This window comes from Protopterus annectens, chromosome 6.part0 (assembly GCF_019279795.1).
Source record: "Protopterus annectens isolate FY-2018-M chromosome 6.part0, PAN1.0, whole genome shotgun sequence".
Classification (NCBI taxonomy): Eukaryota; Metazoa; Chordata; order Ceratodontiformes; family Protopteridae; genus Protopterus; species Protopterus annectens.
In genome coordinates, this window is record NC_056737.1 from 522,883,088 (window position 1) to 522,904,112 (window position 21,025).

The window sequence follows — 21,025 nt, forward strand, 5'->3', positions numbered from 1 at the left end:
AGATAGTTTAGTTTTTCTCACCATTGATATGGTGGATTTATTTACTGTTATTCCCAGTGATGAAGGCTTAGAATTATTCCACAATTGTTTGATCGTATGTTTCTTTCAAATGACAAGAATCTACTTAATAGTTGAATTGACCTCTTTGGTTTTAGAAAACAGCTGTACCTTTTTGAATGTGAATTATTCAGACAAAGTAAGGGAGTAGCTATGGGTGCATCTTGCGCCCTGGTGTACGCTAACCTAGATTTGCTCGCATGGGAAAGAAGACACATTTTCAGTTGTGCATTTTTAAGTATGTCAAATTATGGCTTACATTTTTGGATGACATATTTATTTTATTGGATGGTCCTGATTCCAGTATTGAATTATTTTGGACTATTTGAATAAGACAACTACTTTTTTGAAATTCACTTCATTTTGCAATACGATTAAGCTGAGTTACTTGGATACTTTGATTATGCATTCTGATAGTGGTTTCAAATCCCAAATTTAAAGGAAGTTGACCTTTAGTAATTCTTATTTACATTTTTCTAGTTCTCATCCATTTTTATGGAAAAAGAGCCTAGTAAAAGGCCACTGTATTAGGGTGGTGAGAATGACATCACATAAAGAGGATGTATCCAATGAACTAGATATAGTAGTCAATATGTTTATCTCTAGAGGCTACCTCGATGACCTGGTAAAAAGCATTAGTAATGAGGTTTATTATTAACCCCCATTTTAGACCAATAGTTACAGCTCGAGCCTGGGTGTGGGTTTATCTGATATCATTAGGAGGGACACTTCAGGGTGGTATGAGCAAGCTTTAGTTGTTCAATATAATCACTTGAGTGCAGAGATCAAAAATATTATTAAGAAAAACTGGAATGTATTAAGGGCAAAACCCATTGTATGTAATTTATTGGGACCGGAACCGCTTTTTATTTATAAGACGATCTGTAATTTTAAGACCAGAATTGAAATCAGTCTTAACACTGACTTTGATTTTAATACATATAAGCACGGTACTGCTCATTGTGGACATCGTAATTAATGCCCTTATAGTTTTGAAGGTGAAAAAAGGGAATTGTTCAACCCAAGGGGTTAGTTATATAGCTAATTGCTCAGGATGTTCTGCATTTTATGTGGGTAAAATTGAACGATGCTTACGTAAGAGAATTTATGAGCACCTTTATTATGTTCTGAATAAAAATGAAACTAATTCATTATTCAAATACATATTATGCCCACAATTGCCATCTTGGAGCAGGTCAAAAATAGCTCCCAAGGAGATGACTGGGAGACTAAATTGTAATTTAAAGAATTGCTATGGCAGTTCATTTTAAATGCAAACACTACCTTTGGTTTGAATGAGTGCATATGAATTCAACCTTTACACAAATTAAAAGTTATGAAGTTATAATTTATTGATGTTATGTTGTCCTATCTCACCTTCATTCTTACAATGATGGGTTCGGAGCCGATTCTCGGCTCCTACTCTGCCGAATACATAGCTGAAAGTCACAAACCTGGCTCATGGCAAGAAGGCATCCCACAATGCACTGGTGTAATTCCCCAGATCTCATTTGCCGCTTTACGAAGTTGGATGTGCTCATCTTGCCCATGGCTAAGTTGTGACAAATGTTCTCTTATTTTTTCTCTATACTGTTATATTTGATAACAGATGGCTTATTTTCTAGTTATATTTAAATCGTGCATTTTATCGCATTACAATTAGATAGTGACAGTTATCCCCTTTGGCACTGCTTTTGCCGTCACTTTGTAGGCCTACTGGTATCCCTTGTAGTAGTGGTTGTTTTTGTCTGTTTAGTTTATTAATAGCTTGTTTAAGATAGAGAACTGGTCGCCTGTTTAAGTTAAAGGGCTTGTAGTTTATTGTCTTGTCTGGAAAATAGGACCGTTTGAGTTAGAGGCCCTATTTTTTCTCCCTTATTGTCTGTTTCCTCGTGTTTCCCATAGTTATTATTCAGTGTAGCTTTAATTGTTCAATAGTTAATTTTCTTGTTGTTGTGTTTTGTGGTTTTATCTTAACTATGTCCAAAGACCCAAAAGAGAGGGAACATAAGCCTTCGGGCTTTAAAAAATGCCAAAAGTGCTCACACAAAATGTCCATCACAGAAGGACATGTTATATGTGTTTATTGCCTTGGTGCTATTCACTTACAAGAAGACTGTACCTTTTGTCACTCTTTCAGTGCAAGAGTACTTCAAGAAAGGAGAAACAAATTGATCCTGAAAGGGCTCTTAATGCCAACGTTTGAGGAAGCTATCCATAGCTCTTCTTCCTCTTCTTCTTCTCCTTCTTCTCCTTCTTCCAAAAAGAAAAAATCCCAGAAAAGACAGTCACCTGCAACATTGGCTCAGTTGGAGCTGCTAGTCAAGCTACCAAAAATCTTTAAGGCTACTACCTCTTCGGCTACACAGTCCTCAGAGCCGTTGGAGGTCATATTAGTTGACAAACCTGGTAGTTTGGCACCAGAGTCCTCGGAGCCACAAGATACCTCTACTCGGAGCCGGTCCATCGACATTTCACCAGTTTCTCCGACACTGAGATCTCCAATTCTGCACAGGTCTCGCTCTCCATCCCTATCTTCCAGGTCCACCAGGAGCTTATTGGACGATGACGTGGAATGGGTGGTACGCAGACTCCTGAAGTCTCCGGCGCTGACTAAATTATTCTCGGCTCCCACCCATTTGGTCTTGGAGCCTGCTGTACCAATTATGCCCACTGTTGTTCCTCCTCCGAGCCAAGCTGGACCTTCGGAGCCAGAGTGCTTGGTACTGTTTCCTGTGGATCCATTGGTTCCGGGACCCCCTTCGGTGTTCATGGAGCCGACGTCTGCTCCGACTCTCTCTGTGCCATCCAGGGAGTCTGGGAGCCAGGGGGATTCTCGGCCCTGATCTTCTTTGGTGCCGAGTCTACCTCTTGGAGTGTCAGCTTGGTTCCCACATTAGCCTCGGATCCGATCTCATTGGTTCTGGTGCCATCTTCTGTCTCCTTGGAGCCGAGGGAGTCTTTGGAGCCAGCAGGATCCACCTTTGAGCTGATGAGGAGTGTGTTGTCTACCCATTCAGCACCACAGAAGGATACTAGCACTCGTCTCCCTAAGGCACTGGCTACTGCCTTGGCACCACCCATTCCACAGGACAGTAGAGATCCAGAGCCTCAGGATCCCCCAATGGGTGAACCCCTCTCCTCTGAGGCCTCCCAGGAATATCCTTCTGAGGAGCCACTTCGGAAGAGAACTTGCAAGAGAAAGCACGTAGACTCTCCAGATGAGTCCGTCACTTCAGACACTGACCTCGATGAGTCGGAAGGGTCCCCACAGTAGTCTTCTGATGATATCTCATTTGCAGATGTTTTAGAGATCCTGAAGCAGAGAGGCGGCTGACAGGTCACCACCCCTTCCGATGAGAAGTCAGTGTACCTGAAGACTTTTGGGTCTCAACCTTCAGCCTCCTGGGTGTCTCCGCCTTTCGATGAGCTAGTGGACCTGGTAAGTTGAAAGGCGTGGGAGTCACCTGACACAATGGAACCAGTCCCTCGGAGGCCAAACAAATTCTTGTCAGCTCCTTCGGGAAAGGATTTCCTCACTAAGGGGGTACCCGTAGATGCTAAAGTGGTGGCAGCAGAAACCAAGAAGAAACTTACAGAAACTTCCTCATCTGTTCATCTTCCGAATAAAGACTCTCGCACGATGGACAGATATGGGAAGCATGTCATTTCATCAGCGACATTCTCACTACGATCGCTGAACTACCTGTCTCACTTTACAAGGCTACAACGAGATCTCCTGAAAGAGGTAGGAGATACTCTACAAGGTGTATTAGCTGCGGGGGTGAATGAGAAGGTCTCCTCTCAGCTGTCCACCTTAAATTCCATTGTCACCTCTTCCATGAGGCTCATATCCTATACAGCAGATGGAGCGAGCAGGGCAGCGGGTTCTGGAGTTTCCCTTAGAAGACACTCCTGGATGCGCTTGTGCAATTTTGCAGAGCCTTTTAAGTCTACTTTTATTAACGCCCCTTTTGATGGTTCCTCACTCTTTGGACCCAAAGTAAAAGACACTTTAACCCGGTGCAAGCAGGAAGGGAAAACTCTCTCTGCTGTTCGAGAATGTTTTTCTGTACCTTCAAGACCTTATCCTAAAGGCCAGAAGAGTGGAAAAATGTGGTTCAAAAGATCCCAGAGAGTTTTCCAGGACGTATAGGGTGATTCCTTCCCCAGGGGCAGAGGGGGAGGCAATAACGGTAGACGCTGCCCCAGAAGGAGAGAAGGCCCACAGAACCAGGGTGACCATGGTTCCTTTTGCAGACGCCCTTATCAGCACTCCTGAAAGGAGGCCCGACTGCTCTACTCTGAAGGAAGTTGGGGGACATTTATCCATGTACCCAGAAGCCTGGCAAACAATCATAAGAGACAAATGGGTACTAAAAATAATATCCAGAGGATACTCCATCCCATTTTCCAATCCTGTTCCACAGACCAGAACAATCCCAGATGTGTTCCACCCAATCTAAGGGAGCAAGCAGCTATAGAGATTCAAAAGTTGCTGCACAAAAGAGTCATCCAAGAAGTCCACGCAGACCAAATAGGATTCGGAACTTACTCAAGATTCTTTTTGATGCCAAAAAGAACAGGGGACTGGAGGCTTGTATTAGACCTAAGTAAATTAAACAAATCTGTCAAGTAGTCAAAGTTCCAAATGGTGACACTGCAGTCTATACTTCCCTTTTTAGGGAAAGACGATTGGATGTGCTCAATAGACCTTCAAGATGCTTACTACTACATAAAAATGGACAGGACATCAAGAAGGTACTTGCGCTTCCGGCTGGGAGCCAGCCATTATCAGTTCCGAGCTCAGCCCTTTGGTCTCACTACAGCCCCCAGAGTGTTCACCAAATGCATGGCAGTAGTCACAGCTCACCTGAGGAGTCTAGGATTCCGAGTGTTTCCCTATCTAGATGACTGGCTCCTATCTGCCACCACCAAGCATCTTCTCCAACAAGCCGGGGATCTAGCTTTCGACATTTGCAATCAGCTGGGTATTAGTCAACTTTCAAGAATCTCCCTTGTTGCCCTGTCAGCATATTACATTTATAGGCGTAGATCTAGACACCTCCTCTATGGTAGCACGTCTTCCAACAGAAAGAGTTGTAACACTCAGACAGCGGATACTTCACCTCCTTCCCAATACCAAAGTGAAAGCAAAGATAATTCTAAGATTACTAGGAACAATGGCTTCCACAATTACATTGGTCCCTCTTGCCAGAATGCACATGAGGATCCTTCAGTGGCTGTTGCTTTCCCAATGGTCACTTCAGGAGCTTCCTATGTCTCACCTGATCAGAATAACAGAATCATGCAAGAACAACTTAAGATGGTGGATACACCCCACTCATGTGACCATAGGGTGACCCTTTGTTCTGCATCAACCCATAGCTATGGTGACCACGGATGCTTCCCAGATAGGGTGGGGGGGCATTATCTGGGAAGAACAGTCCAAGGTACATGGCAAGAACATGACGCTCACTTGCATATAAATGTCCTAGAGATGAGAGCACTGCTTTCTGCATTGCAAGCACTTCACAACTCTCTCCCTCTAAGGACAATTGCGATACATTCAGACAATATGTGTGTGGTTTGGTATATAAACAAGCAGGGGGGAACCAGATTTTACCCCCTTTGTCGAGAGGCCCTAAGAGTTTGGCAATGGGCAGTTTCTTCCCAGTGCTTTCTAATAGCAACGCACATTCTGGGGAAGTCCAACGTGATAGCGGACAAGCTGAGCAGAGCAATTTTAATGCCCCACGAGTGGTCTCTCAATCAGAGTGTATCAGAAATGATTTTCTAGACATGGGGTCAGCCTTGCTGCAATCTCTTTGCCACTCCCATGAATGCCAAGTGCAGCAACTACTTTACCCTAATCCCCCCTCCGGGGAAGACACCAAGAGATGCACTTGCTCACGATTGGCCCTCGGGACTTCTGTATGCCTTTCCTTCGTTTCCTCTCATACCCAAAGTCATTCAGAAAGCACAGTACTCAGGAAGCAGGATAATTCTCATTGCTCCTTACTGGCCTTGCCAAGTTTGGTTCCCCTTCCTTTGGCCTCACCTTCAGGAGAAGCCTTGGACTCTGGACCCAGTACCAGATCTGCTGACTCATATGTAGGGGGAGCTTCATCCTTCTCTCTACACCTTAAAATTGACAGCTTGGCTGCTCCACTTCCCAATTTAGTCAAGCTTCACAATTTCACTCCTGCAGTTAAACATATCTTAATGTCTTCGCATAAAGCTTCCACTAGAAAACTGTATTCAACAAATGGGAAAGGTTTTCCTTTTGGGTTCAGAACAGGAACATTGATCCTTTTTCTGCACCTATCCATTCTATTTTGGAATTTTTGGTGGAACTCTTCCAGCAAGGTTCAGAGGCAGCAACCATCAGGGTTCAACTCACTGCAATAGCAAATTTCCATATTGGTGATTCTGTCTCCAACTTAATGTCACACAGGTTGTGTAGAGCCTTCTTAAAAGGTGCCTCCTTATTAAGACCTCCCTTTAAGGAACCCCTTTCTCCTTGGGATTTAAATTTTGTTCTGTCCCATCTTACGTTACCACCTTTTGAGCCCTCATCTTCAGACCTCAAGTTCCTTTCCTGGAAGACCTTGTTTCTAATAGCTATAACTTCTGCTAGAAGGGTATCAGAGTTGCAAGCTCTTTCTATTAAACTGCCATATTTGATTTTTCATAAGGATACGGTATCCTTGCGAACCAATCCATCTTTCCTACCCAAAGTCACTTCTCCAAATAACATAAATCAGTCTATAGAGCTTCCAGTGTTCTTTCCTCATCATAGCAACAAGGCAGAATATAAATTACATCAACTAGACGTACATAGATAACTCAGATTCTATTTGCATAGGACCAAAGATTTTAGAAAATCTGACCAATTATTCGTATCCTTATCTGATGCGAAAAAGGGTAGCTCAGTTTCTAACACTACTCTTTCCAATTGGCTTTCTAATTGTATTACATTCATCTATACCTCAAATAACAGAGATTTACCATTCAAAGTGAAGGCTCACTCCACTAGAGCAATGGCTGTGTCATCTCCCTTTCAAGCTAGAATTCCATGGATAATATTTGTGCAGCAGCTACTTGAACCACTCCACATACTTTTATCACGCATTACAAAGTGGATTTGGCCTCCAGGGACAGGGCCTCCTTTGGTTCCACGGTGCTTAAAGGTGTACTCCTGTGAGCCATCCAGGGAAAAGGTGCTTGGGATGCTGTCCCATCATTGTAAGAATGGAGGCGAGATAGGACAACATAACATAAAGAAGATATGTACTCACCATAACGTACGTTCCATGTTGGTTGTCCATGTCGTTGTTCATTCTTACGAACCCTTCCTCCTTCCCCCTGCCAAAGACTCCTTGTGGACCTGGTGGATGTTTGTACTACCTTCAGGAGTTCTTTGTTTCAGTTTGTTTCTCCTTCTATTGGTTATAGTATATTTGTTTGTGTGTGTGTGTGTGTGTGTGTGTGTGTGTGTGTGTATATATATATATATATATATATATATATAATTTGTATATATGTATATAGTGAACATTTCATTCAGTAGTAGCAGCAAACAAAACAAGATCTGGGGAATTACACCACTGCATTGTAGGATACCTTCTTGCCACGAGCCAGGTCTGAGACGTTCAGCTATGTATTCGGCCGAGTCTGAGCCAGTCCGCTCCGAACCCATCATTGTAAGAATAAACGGCGAGATGGACAACAACCATGGAACATTTTGGTGAGTACATAACTTCTTTTTATGTTATGTTGTGTAACTTTTTATGTTACATTTTATATATATTTATTGTTTTGATGTGTAGTTTTTATAGTTTGTTTTCATTATTGTTTGGTGGTCTCTTTAAATTCTTTTTATCTATTAATGACTTAATTGAATGATTATATATAAGGAAGTGTTCCCAAGTAGGTTGTATTCTGAGGAAGTCCCATGTTTTGGAAAGAAAGCACTCAATAAATGTATTTTATTTTGGTTCTGGAGCATTTTGGTATTAGAATCCATCTGGACCTATTTCCTTGATGTTATTTTCTGTTTTGTCAGTGTGGTTTGTGTAGCGCTGTGCTGTGTTTTCAGTTCAAGGTATTACTCAGGGTCTATAACCCCAAGAAGGGTGGAAATGGGTGGAGTTGAAGTAGAATGGCAGCACCTCAAAACAGCATTTCTGAAGACTACAGAACAGATATGTGACCGAGCCAGGTGTATAAGGTTCATAAGGAGAGCTGGTGGTGAAATGCAGAAGTCCAGGAAGTCATCAAAAGAAAGGACGAGTGCAGGAAAATGTGGGATACAGAAAAAATGGACCAGGCTAGGAAAAAATACTGGTTGGAGAACAGAGTCTAAGAAAGGAGTTGCAATAGCAAAGAGCAGGATATTCGAGGCACTCTAGCAGCTTCTGGAGAGTGAGTCAGTAGGTAGCAGAAAGAAACTGTATAAGGTTTCAAGGCAATGACAGAAAAAATAAAGAAGATAGTCTGACACCCCTCATAAGGGATGTCAGCAACAACCTGCTCACCAGTCCATAGGACATCAAAGGCAGGTGGAAGGGGTACTTCCAGCAACTTCTGAATGAAGAAAACCCCATAGAAGCTGTACTAAACAGGCAGCTACTGAAGGCTTTTCAGAACATTTGCTGTATGTTAATAATTTACAGTGCCAATTTTTCACTACATAGTAAACTTTTGCACTAAATAAAGGTGATCAGATTCATAGTCTGGAAGCCTTAGGTACAGAGAGTTGCAATAGTTTTGGTGTGATGACACCAGGTCAAGCAGAACCAGAGCTTTAAGGTGCTTGTTTTGGACATTTCTCAGATGAAAACAAGCAGCCTTTAACAGTGGACACTTGATCCTCAAGTATTAGTCTGCCATCAAGGATAACAGCAAGATTGTGCTCCTTAGGCGATAATTCAAGTTTGTCACTCCCATAAATATTACTCGGGTTGAAGGGTGGAAAATCTGAGTCCTTGAGAGTGAAATGTGCATCCATGGCAAATACCATGATTGTGCTAAGACTGAGATGGGTACAAAGCATCCATTAAGGAATATATTCTGTTTCTCTGCAAGGGAATTCTTAGGCTCATAAGTTCAGACATAAGTACTAGGCTAACTACCCTGAAGGGTTATTTAAAGCTTAGTAAGTAACCCAAGGACAGAATCAATCCCTGCACCTTGTATCTTTGAGGGAAACCCAACCCAACCACCAAATAAAATCAGAAGGGAAGGAAAGAAGCGTGTGTGTGTTATAGTTATGAAGAGAGACTTGATGGGGAATAATATACAGTAAAAGAATAAGGGTCAAGAGAAGAGCTTAGTACTCAGCAGTCCAGTGGGTAAGATCAAGAATTTCTGAAACAGTCCTTTACGATTCACTGGACCGGTAGGAAACACATGTTCCTGGACAGTTCCTGAGATATCACACTAACTAAATATTATATTTGCTTAAAAAAAAAGGAGACAGTAAGCCTGTCTAGTTTCCCTTTTTTAAGTGCCGTAACATTCTAATTCTTCATCCTTGCCTTCTTCCTTACCCATTTTCCCACCTATCCCATGCTGTCTTGAATACCTCTGTAGGTTCCTTCTTAGCCAGCCATTCCAATAATGTATTTCATGGGTCGACATCACTGAGAAAAAGTATTTTCAGTAATCCAGATAATAGTTATTCCTTACAAATCTGACGCCTGAACCCTTCTTGTCCTTCCTGTTCAAAATGACCTCTTCACATCTCCTTGACATATTTTTTGTAACAGTATCTTATCCCCGCATCTCTTCTGGCCTCAGTATATCAGTCCACCAGCTTGTTCCCTCCTCTGTCTACCTGAACCAGGGTTCATGAGCCACTGAGTAGAGGGAGCATACATAACCAAGGCTGGAGAAATCTTTTGAAACAGACAAACTGCACACAGGAACTGGTCTATCTGGACCATCGACACTGGTCTTTTCATCTTACTAACACAGAACAGGAGAGAGCTAGGGGGAGTGTCTAGGTTATATTTTCTGTACTAACCCAGTTCAGGCTCTAAGGAAAGCCATCTAGGGGTGTTCTGCTGCAAAATGGACTGGACAATGGTCGTATTAGGAGACTGGTTCCACCACCAGCTTAGTGGTTGATGCACCAGGTTGGTAAACCCAAGTCCAGGTTGTATTCAAACTGATTACTTAGGTGACCAACCTAGCAAGCCCAAATTCTTTCATAATGCATAGGTATTCTTTTACAAGAGCCATAGATTCCATATTAGCCTGGATGTTGAAACTGACCAAATGTAATCTGTTTGGTGTAGTTAACACTGAGGTGGCAAGGAAGTCAATGAACACTTGAAGGAATGTTGTCACACTGTCGGTTGTATGGTAGATGAGTTACCCATTTTGTGCCACACTCTAGTTTTTAGAAGTTTTACTTTTTCCTTTGCCCCTTCACACCAGTTGACAGTATCACAGTCTTTCCCCATGATGGGGATAGAGTGAGGACATGGATGGGAAGGCTGTCATCCAGACAGGCAGTGGAAGGGATTTTCTGTTAGCCTTTTCATTTCCCTCACAAGTGACAGTAATAACTCAAAGGCTAAGCATGCAGTGAGCCATTGCAAGGATGCATCACAGACTTGTGTAAGTGACAAAATGCCTCAGAAGGCCCTGTCATCTTGTGTGGCGGTGCCTGTAATCCTGTCTGTGATCTCCACTGGCGACTGAGCATTCAGTAAGCACCAGAGAATGCATCCCCTAACCACCTCCCAGAAAAAGGTGAGCGGGCTTCCCCCATTATATTCTTTCCTAGCCAGCCCCTCTGGTGCCTGGATTGCTGTTTGAATCCATGAAGTCTTGGGTCATAGAATTTTATCCCTCTATGCAATTAAGCTGGAGGGGGGCATACTCAGAATAGCTTAATATATTCAACTCTGAATAGGCCACTTATTGAATACAATGCCCACTTTGTGATGTACCTCACTAGGCATATCCACCAACTAGAAAGACCCCAGAGGTTCCTAACTAAGATCACTACTTGCATAAAAATCCGAAGCTAACAGCAAAAGACTATTAGCACCTTCTGTGTATTCAACACCCTACGGAGTCCTTAGGGAAGATTTGTGCCTTGCCTTATGAGCCATTTGGGACCCAGTGGTCCTGGATCTTTGTATCTCCACAAATGAAATAATTCCACAAGCAACAGAACAAGGGATCTAAATCTTCACTAGCAGGTAAATAAAATGGAAAGGAAGCTTCATTACACAGTACCTTCTCCACCTCTGCAATAGACTTCCACTGCATGCCAACCATGTGATCACTTGTCCATTTCCTGTTTGAAGGAGGATAATGTAATACGTATTCAGAAATTCACCCAGTGCTTGACTGACCCCCCTCAAGAGAAGGGGTTCAGCCTGAGGGTGGGTACTGTCACAGGTGTAAATGGTTGCAAGATCCATTAGCTTTGTATTTCCTAAGATCCTCTGATCTAATTAATCTGTAGTCTGAGACGGTGCAGTGCAGAGTGGTAAAACATTGCTGTCCCACCCATAGTCCTTTGTGAAGATTGGTGCAGAGTAACCGATAATCCAGTTTCACAGTTGCTATGAAGGCTGGATCTAAATTGTTTAGCCAGGTATTTGTTATGAATGCCAGATTGTAATCCTTTACCTCCTGACTGTTTAGGCTTACTTGTTAGAGTATTAGCTCTTCCCTTATCATTATTAGATTCAGAAGAGGGAATCCAAAGCTTCATATCTGTTATCAACAGCCACTTCAAAGGGCTGTTAATGTAGTTTTCTAGCATGTTTGGTCCAGGGCTGTCTCTTTCACTTGAATAGCCATTTTGTGGTTTAGATGGGTTAGGAGATGGAGATTGAGAGGACAACATGTTACTTGCTTAAACTGCTACAAATTTTCTACCTTGTGTTAGGAGTTTTCTTTCTTTCTTTCCCCAATGTAAGTAGAGAGCATGACTAACTGTGGAGCTCAATTCCAAATTGGCCTGTTGTTGCTCTGAACAATTGAGAGGGGAGGAGTCCTGTAATTTAACCCTCAAAAATTTTCATTTGACAGTTTAAATGTATGCCTGTCTCCTTGCCATTTTATGCAGAGGACAGCTAAATAAATGAAACAGGAAGGAATATTATTTTTGTAGCAAAGGAACTGGACATTCAACAAAAACTTTGTTGCATTAGTCAAGGGGGAGTGGTCTTGATATATTTACTAAGAAGTCTCTCCCTCTTAGACTGTCCTTAAGACCGTCCTCTGATCTTGAACGTTTAAAAAAATGCATGATTACTTGCCTAGGAGACTGCCTTGGATTTGACTTCTATTAGTTATCTGTGCCTCTCTAATAGGATGATCTGTATCGAGAGCTTTAGGCAATTTCAGTTGTATAAATTGTAGAAGATAATTGCCAGGTGTTGACCCACTTAAGCCAGATATATCCAAGTTATTGCACCTAGTTCAGTTCTCCAAATTTTCTGTCTTCTCAGATAATCTAGCAAGTGAAATATAGTGACCATGCATAGCAGTTTGCACATACTCAGCACATGGAATATGCTCATAGAGACTGGCTGTTGTAGAAAACCCACTTCTGCAGATATCTGCTTGATTGCTTCACTGTTTTCGGTAGCTACTTGATGCAAGAGAAGTTACTGCATCTAGCTTGCCCTCAACAGTTGCAAAAGGGTCTCATGCTGCCATTTCTCTGGGTGCAACATCTTCAGAGCATTAACCATGTTGCAGTTCCTGCAAGAACTTGTCTCATTATATCTGAGTGACACCTCCAGGTGCATCTACAGCTAACTCCTACTGATGCCGCTAGGCGTCAAATATTGCTTGTTCATATTTGCATCAATAACTCCAAAAACAATGCTATGTACATGGTTTTAAAAGATATCATCTTAAAGCTTACTCAATGGAAAATACAACTGTATTAGAATCTGACCTCTGTCTAGTGCAGGTAAATAGATATTCACTGTTGTTTTTGTGATATTATTTTATATAGATATAATTTTTACATTTTTCTAAATATCTCAACAACTAAGTAACAGACAAAACTCCTTAGCCTTGTATGAAAGCCCTCAGCTAGATGAATAAAATGTTGCTGACAGTATGTATGTAACTTGAGTGGTTGCTGAGATATTGTAAGTTGTTTTCCAAACATTACAAATGTAATAGTTGCTGTGTTTACTGTAATTTAAGACCTAGACCCTAAAGAGTATTACCACTATAAAAATATTTTGTGGTGAAAAGTTTGCCATTTACAATTTTTGTATAACCCCTGTAGTTCCAGAGATATGAACATTTGTTTGAAATGTGAGGACATCATTTGATTCAGTCAAAAGTCTTAGGGTTCCGCCCATTGGAAGTTACAGTGCAAACTTCCTGAACTCCATTGGAGTGAATGAATTTAAAAAAAAATATCCAGAGTTAGCGACTCGTGCTAGAATTGCTGTAAGAATGGAAAAAACAGAAGGCACACAAAATCATGAATAACTAAGCTCCCTGGCATGGAGCGAACAGATTAAGTTACCACTATGCTGAGTGGTAGCTCCACCCCCATGAATGCCAGATGGTAGGTATGTAACAGGAGAGATGATCCCTGGCGTGATCAGACTGACCTAATGCAGTGCAGCACATCACTGCAGACAGGAAGAATTATTATTATTATTTTTTTGTCAGAAACTATGGGTGGCAACAGCAGCACCCTAGAATGCAAAAGAGCAGGGTATTTCTTTCAATGATAGTGGAAAGTTAAAATAAAATGAAAAAAAAAAATAGTTATTAGGTCTTCATTTATTTGCCTTGATGTAGCATATGGCCTGCAATGTAAATTGAAAAATGGTTCCTTTCTGGCAAGGAAGCACATAGTTGTTCCTTCCTTGCAGAGAGTTTTTTTGTTTGTCCAGAAATTGCCTTACTGTCAGTCTTGCCTGTTACAACCCTTCATATTTTGGTCATTGCCTATCATTGTGTGCTAATTTTGAGGTATTAAGAAGAGCCACACTTGTGTCATAAATCTGCTTAGTTGTTGATTTGGATGCCTGTACATTTTTCTATGTCTAAAACAGGCACTGAGGAGTGGCAGATTTCCTGTTGAAGATGCATACTCTTGAGGGCAAAGTCCATTACTTTCTGAGCAGAACAGTTAACCATGCATCTTCCATCATGCAGGCACCCCTGAATGTCTGTCAATATAAACTAGCCTTAGTCCATTTATTGAAACTATTTGGTTTTCTAAATTATGGTGCCATCTTTGGAGAAAGATCCCATAGTACACATGAGTTGTTGCTGCATCTGAATGGTCTGTAGGAAGTGGTACAGTATTATGTGTCTGACTTAATCCCTTGTCAACATTAGCCATGGCAAAGCAGTCTTCAGTATATTAAAATTATTTTAGTGCCCTGCAAGTCAGGATATTGTGCTTTATTAACATCAAGCATTTGCAGATCCCGTGGGTAGTTTTGTTACTGGCAGTGCCATCTTAAAAGTTGGTTGAATTTGCAAATGAAACCAATTTTTATAGGACTTTTGTCTGATATTCTGTGGTGCTCAGAAATCTGTGAGGGCCTGAGTGTGTGATGTGGAGGATGATGGTAGCAAGAGTTTTTCCCTTGTGCATGTTCATGTACTTGTACCTGTCATATGTGATGTCACTGTGAAAAGTAAGGGTTATACTTTACTTGGTAAGCATGCACTGTTTCAGAATTATATTGTTAAGAAGGCCAAAAATGAAGAGCTCATGAAATGCCTGTATTGTTTACTCAGTATTTGCTGGTCACCGAAAAACAGGACTTTCTGTATAGCTTGGATGTTGGCCATCGTAGGTTACTTTGCACTGTATGAGGTGGGTAGCTACTGTTAGGAGAGACTTTAAAAAGATTGGTTTTAGGATCAAAAGGTAGTAAATATTTTGGTAATTCAGCAGACTGCACATAAACCAGTGCAGACCAGCTGAACTAGTTTGCTTCTGTATCTCACACAGGCCAGCTTAGACAAACACAGCTAGTTTGTGTCTGCATTTTTTTTTGCTGTTTCTCAGCTGACAATCAGCCCTTCTACTCCTACTCCAGCATTGAATACTAGGAGTGTTTTTTCCCCAGAACTCCTGCTTTTCTATTGTGCATGCTTGTCGGCATCCACGGGTTTTGTGTGACACTTTTGAGGGCATGTTATCAGACCTCTTTCAGTGGTAGCAGAAGTTTTTTTATTATGATTTTAATGCATCTTAGGTTTGTTTCTTTTGCTTGCTTTGTTTGTCTCTTGTTTGTTTTGTAGTTTTTGTGCATTTTGTTACCTTAACAGTAATGTGTAAATGCCCATTGATGGGGGTGAGAACTCTTGACACATACTTGACAGCAAGCAATTGTTGGCAGTTTAGTTGAATTGGAAATTTAAATATTCAACAAGAGGTTTATTTCCCAGGATTTGGTGAGAGACTCAACTGCTGTATAAGTACACTGAACATTTGCACATCATTGAATATCATAATGTCATTGAGTGGAAGGAAGTGGTGTTTTAAGAGCGAGAGTCCAAAGACAGACGTTATTCGTAAAACAGTGGATTAAATTGTGTTGGGTAAACAACTAAGTATTCTTACCTAAAAAAATCCCATTTTCTTTGGCTTTGTTCAGTCTCCTCCCCTGCAGGTATTAATGTTGCAGTGCAGTACAGTGCTGTAGCAGATGTCCTTCCATATCACCAATGCAGTATTCTTCACCTAAGAGATCACCTGCAAAGGATAGCCCAGTCCGGCCAGTGTACCAAAATCTTCAGCTCTTGTTTAATACAAGAAAAAAGTAAAAATCTTCAGCTCTTATAAGCACTATACATCATATGTATGCTCCCTGTGAATGACATAGATCATAAAGGTGATGTACGGTTACAAACACTCGGACCTTCTTTGCCACCAGTCTGAATGTCATAATCGTCCGTCGGTCTAAACGCCCTTCTGCTCTACTGGTTACCAAGCTATTTTTTCAGATAAGTGCTCTGTTGCGTTTTTCTCTTCCTTTTTTTTCTTGTTTGTTAATGTGTTCATTTCATCCAGAAAGAGAAGATGTCAGTTTGGGAGGCAGATTCCCCATAAAGACGGTCACCTCCTCTGTCTTTTTTTTTTGTTTGGGTGCTTCCCACACTCATATGCAATGTTCTGCCTGCCTTACATTTATGTCTCTAGAACCAGCATCTTAAGTTGTTTGCTCAGAGTGCTGTGGTGGAATCCTCCTGTTCTGAGGGCCAGTTGCCTACCAAGAAGGTGAAAAAAAATCAGTCCTGTTCTGACTGCTGGTCCAGCTTCCCTGGACATCTCTCCAGAGGCCGGTGAAAGCCCTGAAGACCATCCAGTGTTTGCTTTGTCTTCCTCTGCTGTGACCCAGTCAGGAAGCTGGCGTGGATCAGAATTTTTGCATGTCATCTGAGGGTTTTCAGACATCTGTTCCTGATGCTGAGGAGAAACTCAGCTGATAACATCTGATATTTCCCCTGTTGTGAAGGATCTCCAGCGTAAATGGCAGGATTTCCCTCTGGGTTTATTTAGTGCTTTGACCTTGAAGCCACCTCAGGGGGTCTCTTGTTTCTTCCTCCCCCTTGTCTTCCACTCCTGTCAAGAGGCCTAGGGAATTGAATCCCTCAGATGAGGATTTGGACTTGGAGGAAGAATCCCTAGCGTATTCTTCCCAGATCCCTTCCCCCTTGGACTACGGTTCAAAGGAAGAAGATTCCTGAAGTCCAGACCCTCCTTTAGAATAGCTCTTCTTTGATGATACTATTGCCCATTTGATGGACTATTTTAAGTGAGATTGTTCCTGGGTGTGGTTTCCCTTTTGAATACTTTTTCTGTAGCTTCTGTTGCCCCTGACTCTCAGCCTCCTGCACCAAAGAAGCTGGATAGGTTCTATATGTTGCCTGAGGAGTGCAGATTTTTTTAGAAATGCCCTTTTGCTAACCCTCCTGTAGTGTCAGTCTCCTGAAAAGCCATCCCAAGTTGTTGCCCTCAAGCAAGGGCCATGGAAAGGTTAGGCAAGAAGGTTTACACTGCTGCCACCTTGTCCTTTAGGGCCATTATATACCAGACTCATATGACCAAGTATGTTTTGGCCCTCTTTTCTCAGGTTTCCAGTGTGGTTTCTGAACTTCCTGACTCTGAGGCGAAGGCTTCTGCCCTTTCCCGGCTGGGCTGCACTTCAAGTTGCTCACCATTCAATCAAATGCAGCTATGATGCAGCTGATGCCTCTTCAGAGCTGCTGCCTTTGGTTCAGTCATGAGGCGTTACCTCTGGCTTCATCTTCAGTTTTACCTGATGACATCAAGGCCAACATTTTTGATGCTTCTTTGGATAACAAAAGTCTTTTTGGAACTGCTGCTGCTTCCTATTCCGGTCCCTCCAGAATAAGGGCACATCCTTGCAGGAGCTGAAGCATATTTTTGTTTCTTCTGTTCCTAGGTTTCAGAGAAATGATTCTTCTATGTCTGCCTTTGTTTTTAAGCAATCTCGCCCTTCTTCTGAGGGTAAGAAGGGTTCTAGACATGTTCCTCCTGCTAAATCAACTTAGGCTCCTTCCTCCCAGAAACCTACTTTTCAGGACAAGCCTTGTTCTGTTTGACGGTTTGTTTTCCCACCAACTTTGGCCAGGTCCCTTTATCTCTCTGCCTCTCCCTGTCTCTTTCAAATTGTCTTTGAATCACCTCAGATTCTGGTGTTCTGTCCATTATCTGTCAAGGATATTTCATGGTTTGGAAGACCCTTCCACCCTTTTTGTTCCTCAACCTCCTTGGGTTCAGCTTTCTCATTTCCCAGAGTTTCTTCAATCTCTTTTATGTCAGGGTACCATTCAGGCTATGCCTCCCTCCTAGATTGGAAAGAGATTTTATTCCAGAATGTTTTTGGTCCCATGAAGTGAGCACATGGAGACCAATTCTGAATCTTAATCTGATAAACACTTTTCTGAAGATTCCTTCTTTTTGGATATTATCCCTTCAGACATTATTTCCTCTCCTACTTCATCGGGCCTTTTTGGTGTCTCTGGATCTCAAGGATACATGCCTTCACACCCCCATCTATCCTCTCTTCAAGAAATGTTTATGTTTTTCTGTCTTTTCCTTGAAGTTTCAGTTCTCTGGTTTGCCCTTTGGCCTCTCTACTGCCCCAAGGGTATTCACCAAATGCCTCGATCCTGTCCTTGCTTTTTGCAGGCTTAGAGGTATTCAGATTTTCCCTATCTAGATCTACTTATTCAAGCCCCTTCTTCCATCAGTCTGATTCAGGATCTGCAGTTCACTACTTGCCTATTTCACAGTGTGGGGTTCACCGTAAACCTCTAGAAATCAGTTCTGACTCCTTCCCAGGATCATGTTTTCCTCAGATGCTGGTTTCAGACAGTTCCCATACTGACATCTCTTCCTGCCCCAAGGATCCGTCTCTGGTGATCTTTTTCCACTTACCCTGGTTGTGATGGATGGCAGAGGAAGAAGTATTTTTTCTGGGTCCTGGGGTTTATGACTTCTACCATTCCCATGCTCCCTCTAGTCAGGCTCCATATGAGGAAGCCTTATTGATCCCTCATGTCTGTGTGGCTTCAACATTGCCACTCCTTGAAGTTCCTGGTTCCTTTTCTTACTTGTCGCAAGCTTGAGCTTCAGTGGTGGAGTCATCAATTCTGTCAGTCTGGAGCTTCCTTTTCAATCTCCTTTTCCCACTAAGCATCTTTTTACAGACTCCTCAGAGAGGGGATGGGGTGCCTCATGTGGCTTCCTAATGTTCCAGGGTCTATGACCTCCTCATCAGACATTAGACCAAGCAAACAGCAGTACAGAAGTGCAGATGACCACTTAATGACACCAAAATGCTCTTTATCAGCATGATAGTCACCAGGAGGTGTATGTAAACACACTGGATATAGGACATCGGTTTTCTTATTTTTAATCGCAGTGTGGAGAGCCATACACACGCAATGTACCATAAGGACCAAAACCAGCGAGTACAGTTACCTAGACACATTGACTTGGCTTGGAAGCATTATTAAAGGGATTTGCATATGATCTTTAAAGAAAAAGTCTGGCAATTGGCTTAGAGGATTAAAAAGCTGTTAATGAGCTATTTTCTGTGGTCCAGAGATGCAAGTTCCCTCAGCTTTCATTGCCTAACTGTGGGACTATGAGTTAATCACTTAACCAGGCATCGTTCCCGGGCTGAGTCTGGAGATCCGTACAAAACAACTATACATAAATAATAGAGGTTTCCCGAATGTTTCCTTTACATATTGTCTGACTTTTTATTTTATTTATTTATTTGTTTCTGCTCTGAAAAGATGGCATGGAAATGCATAGGTATCCCCAAGTAACAATGCAAAATAGTGTATGTGACCTACTGACTGCACACAAGTCTAAAACACTAATTTTTAAAATGCGCTTAAAGAAAACTTAGAACTAATTGTAACCCCCTTTTGTAGTACTGATCTGATGCATTACATACTGTTCTATCATTTAAGGCAAGTGGTGGTATAGAACTAGTGTGCAGTTAAGCAGTAGAAGGTTGTAGCCTTTCTCCCACGTGTGGTGTGCTGTGCTGTCAAGAGTTTTCTTCAGTATTGACTTTGCTGGATGCTAAGCACAGGTCAAGTCTGTGTTGTAGGTGCAGCAGTGAACTGCATTTCTTTTACACTGCCAGGAGCTCCCATACGTAAAAAAAGACTGTAGGGTTGAACATATGGAGTTGCATCTGATTTAGTTGGACTGTGTAATAAGGTACATACATAATCAACTTGTGCTGAAAAGAGCAAAGTGAGAAAGTTGCATAGTGACATGTATTTGCAATGTATGGATGTGCGACAGTTGTGCAGAATCTCAGCCACTGGGTTAGACATCTGAAGTTGGGAGGGTTCTTTAATGGTTGGTGCTGGATGTCTTCTACCGTGTATGAGGAATTACAGCAGAAATGTTTGAAAAGGTAGAGCTGTTCGATTTTGCAAAGAGCTTGACTTTTTTTCTCTGGAGTCAGGACTGTATTTCAAGGCATGAGATTTCAATAAGGTATCATTACCCTGTCTATCAAGGTACTGACTAAGGGGCACAAATGTGTTTAAATGTGTTCAGAATGGTAGTCATTTTACTTACTTAACCCAGAGGGTTTAAAGTACAAATCAAGCAGCAGCTTACTTTTGCTTTGTAAAAATCTGGAAGTATTTTGTAAAGACTACAATATAAAGCTTTCCTATTTCCATATTTGTTTATTTTAAAATAGAAGACAGTAAAGTTCTAACCTTTGCTAATCTTTTTTTAATAGAAAAACAAGGAAACTGATTAAAATTCTTTTTTCTTTTATTTGTAGACTTCAAGAGAAATAAAGGTGTCTGGAGCTATTGGACCATGTGTATCTCTCAATGCAAAAGGACCTTGTGTGTCAGAAAATGTGAGTGCCATTTACTAGGATGGGACTTCTGTGATATGTCATTGCCTGAAAGTTTTTTTTCTCTTGCATGTGTACACACGGGTCTATGTTGTTTGGTCCAAAAACACATTTGGTCGAAACTGACTTCCCTAAGCACACTTGACTGACAACCCACATAGTTTGAGTTTATATTGTCTTGTGCAAAGAGTTGTTAATTGCACTTGTCAATGTACATGACTATGGTTTGAAACATTTAAAATAGGTGGGGGGCTACGCACCCCGTACCTCCCAATATGGGGGGCTGTGCCCCCCCCCCTTACTTTATATTCTACCTCCAGGATCGCACTACAGTGAGGAAAAGACCATATACAACTTTCGACGACATGAGTTTTTAGTCAAGTGTGCTTAGTCAAATGAATTTCGACCAAATGTGTTTTCGACCAAACAAAGTAGACCCTTATATACACACACACACACACACACACACACACACACATGCACACAGTCTATATGTAATATATGTATATATATATATATATATATATATATATATATATACATACATACACACACACACACTTATATGT

At 41.7% G+C, this 21,025-nt stretch overlaps 1 protein-coding gene across 1 annotated transcript in view; it reads left to right on the forward strand.

The window, feature by feature from the left end:
* The window catches only part of SEC23A (SEC23 homolog A, COPII coat complex component), a 1,400,163-nt gene that overhangs the window by 705,669 nt on the left and 673,469 nt on the right, over positions 1–21,025 (forward strand). The window contains exon 11 of the mRNA XM_044074240.1: positions 20,379–20,459. Within this exon, the coding sequence (XP_043930175.1) occupies positions 20,379–20,459 (81 nt within the window). The remainder of the gene's footprint in view (positions 1–20,378; positions 20,460–21,025) is intronic.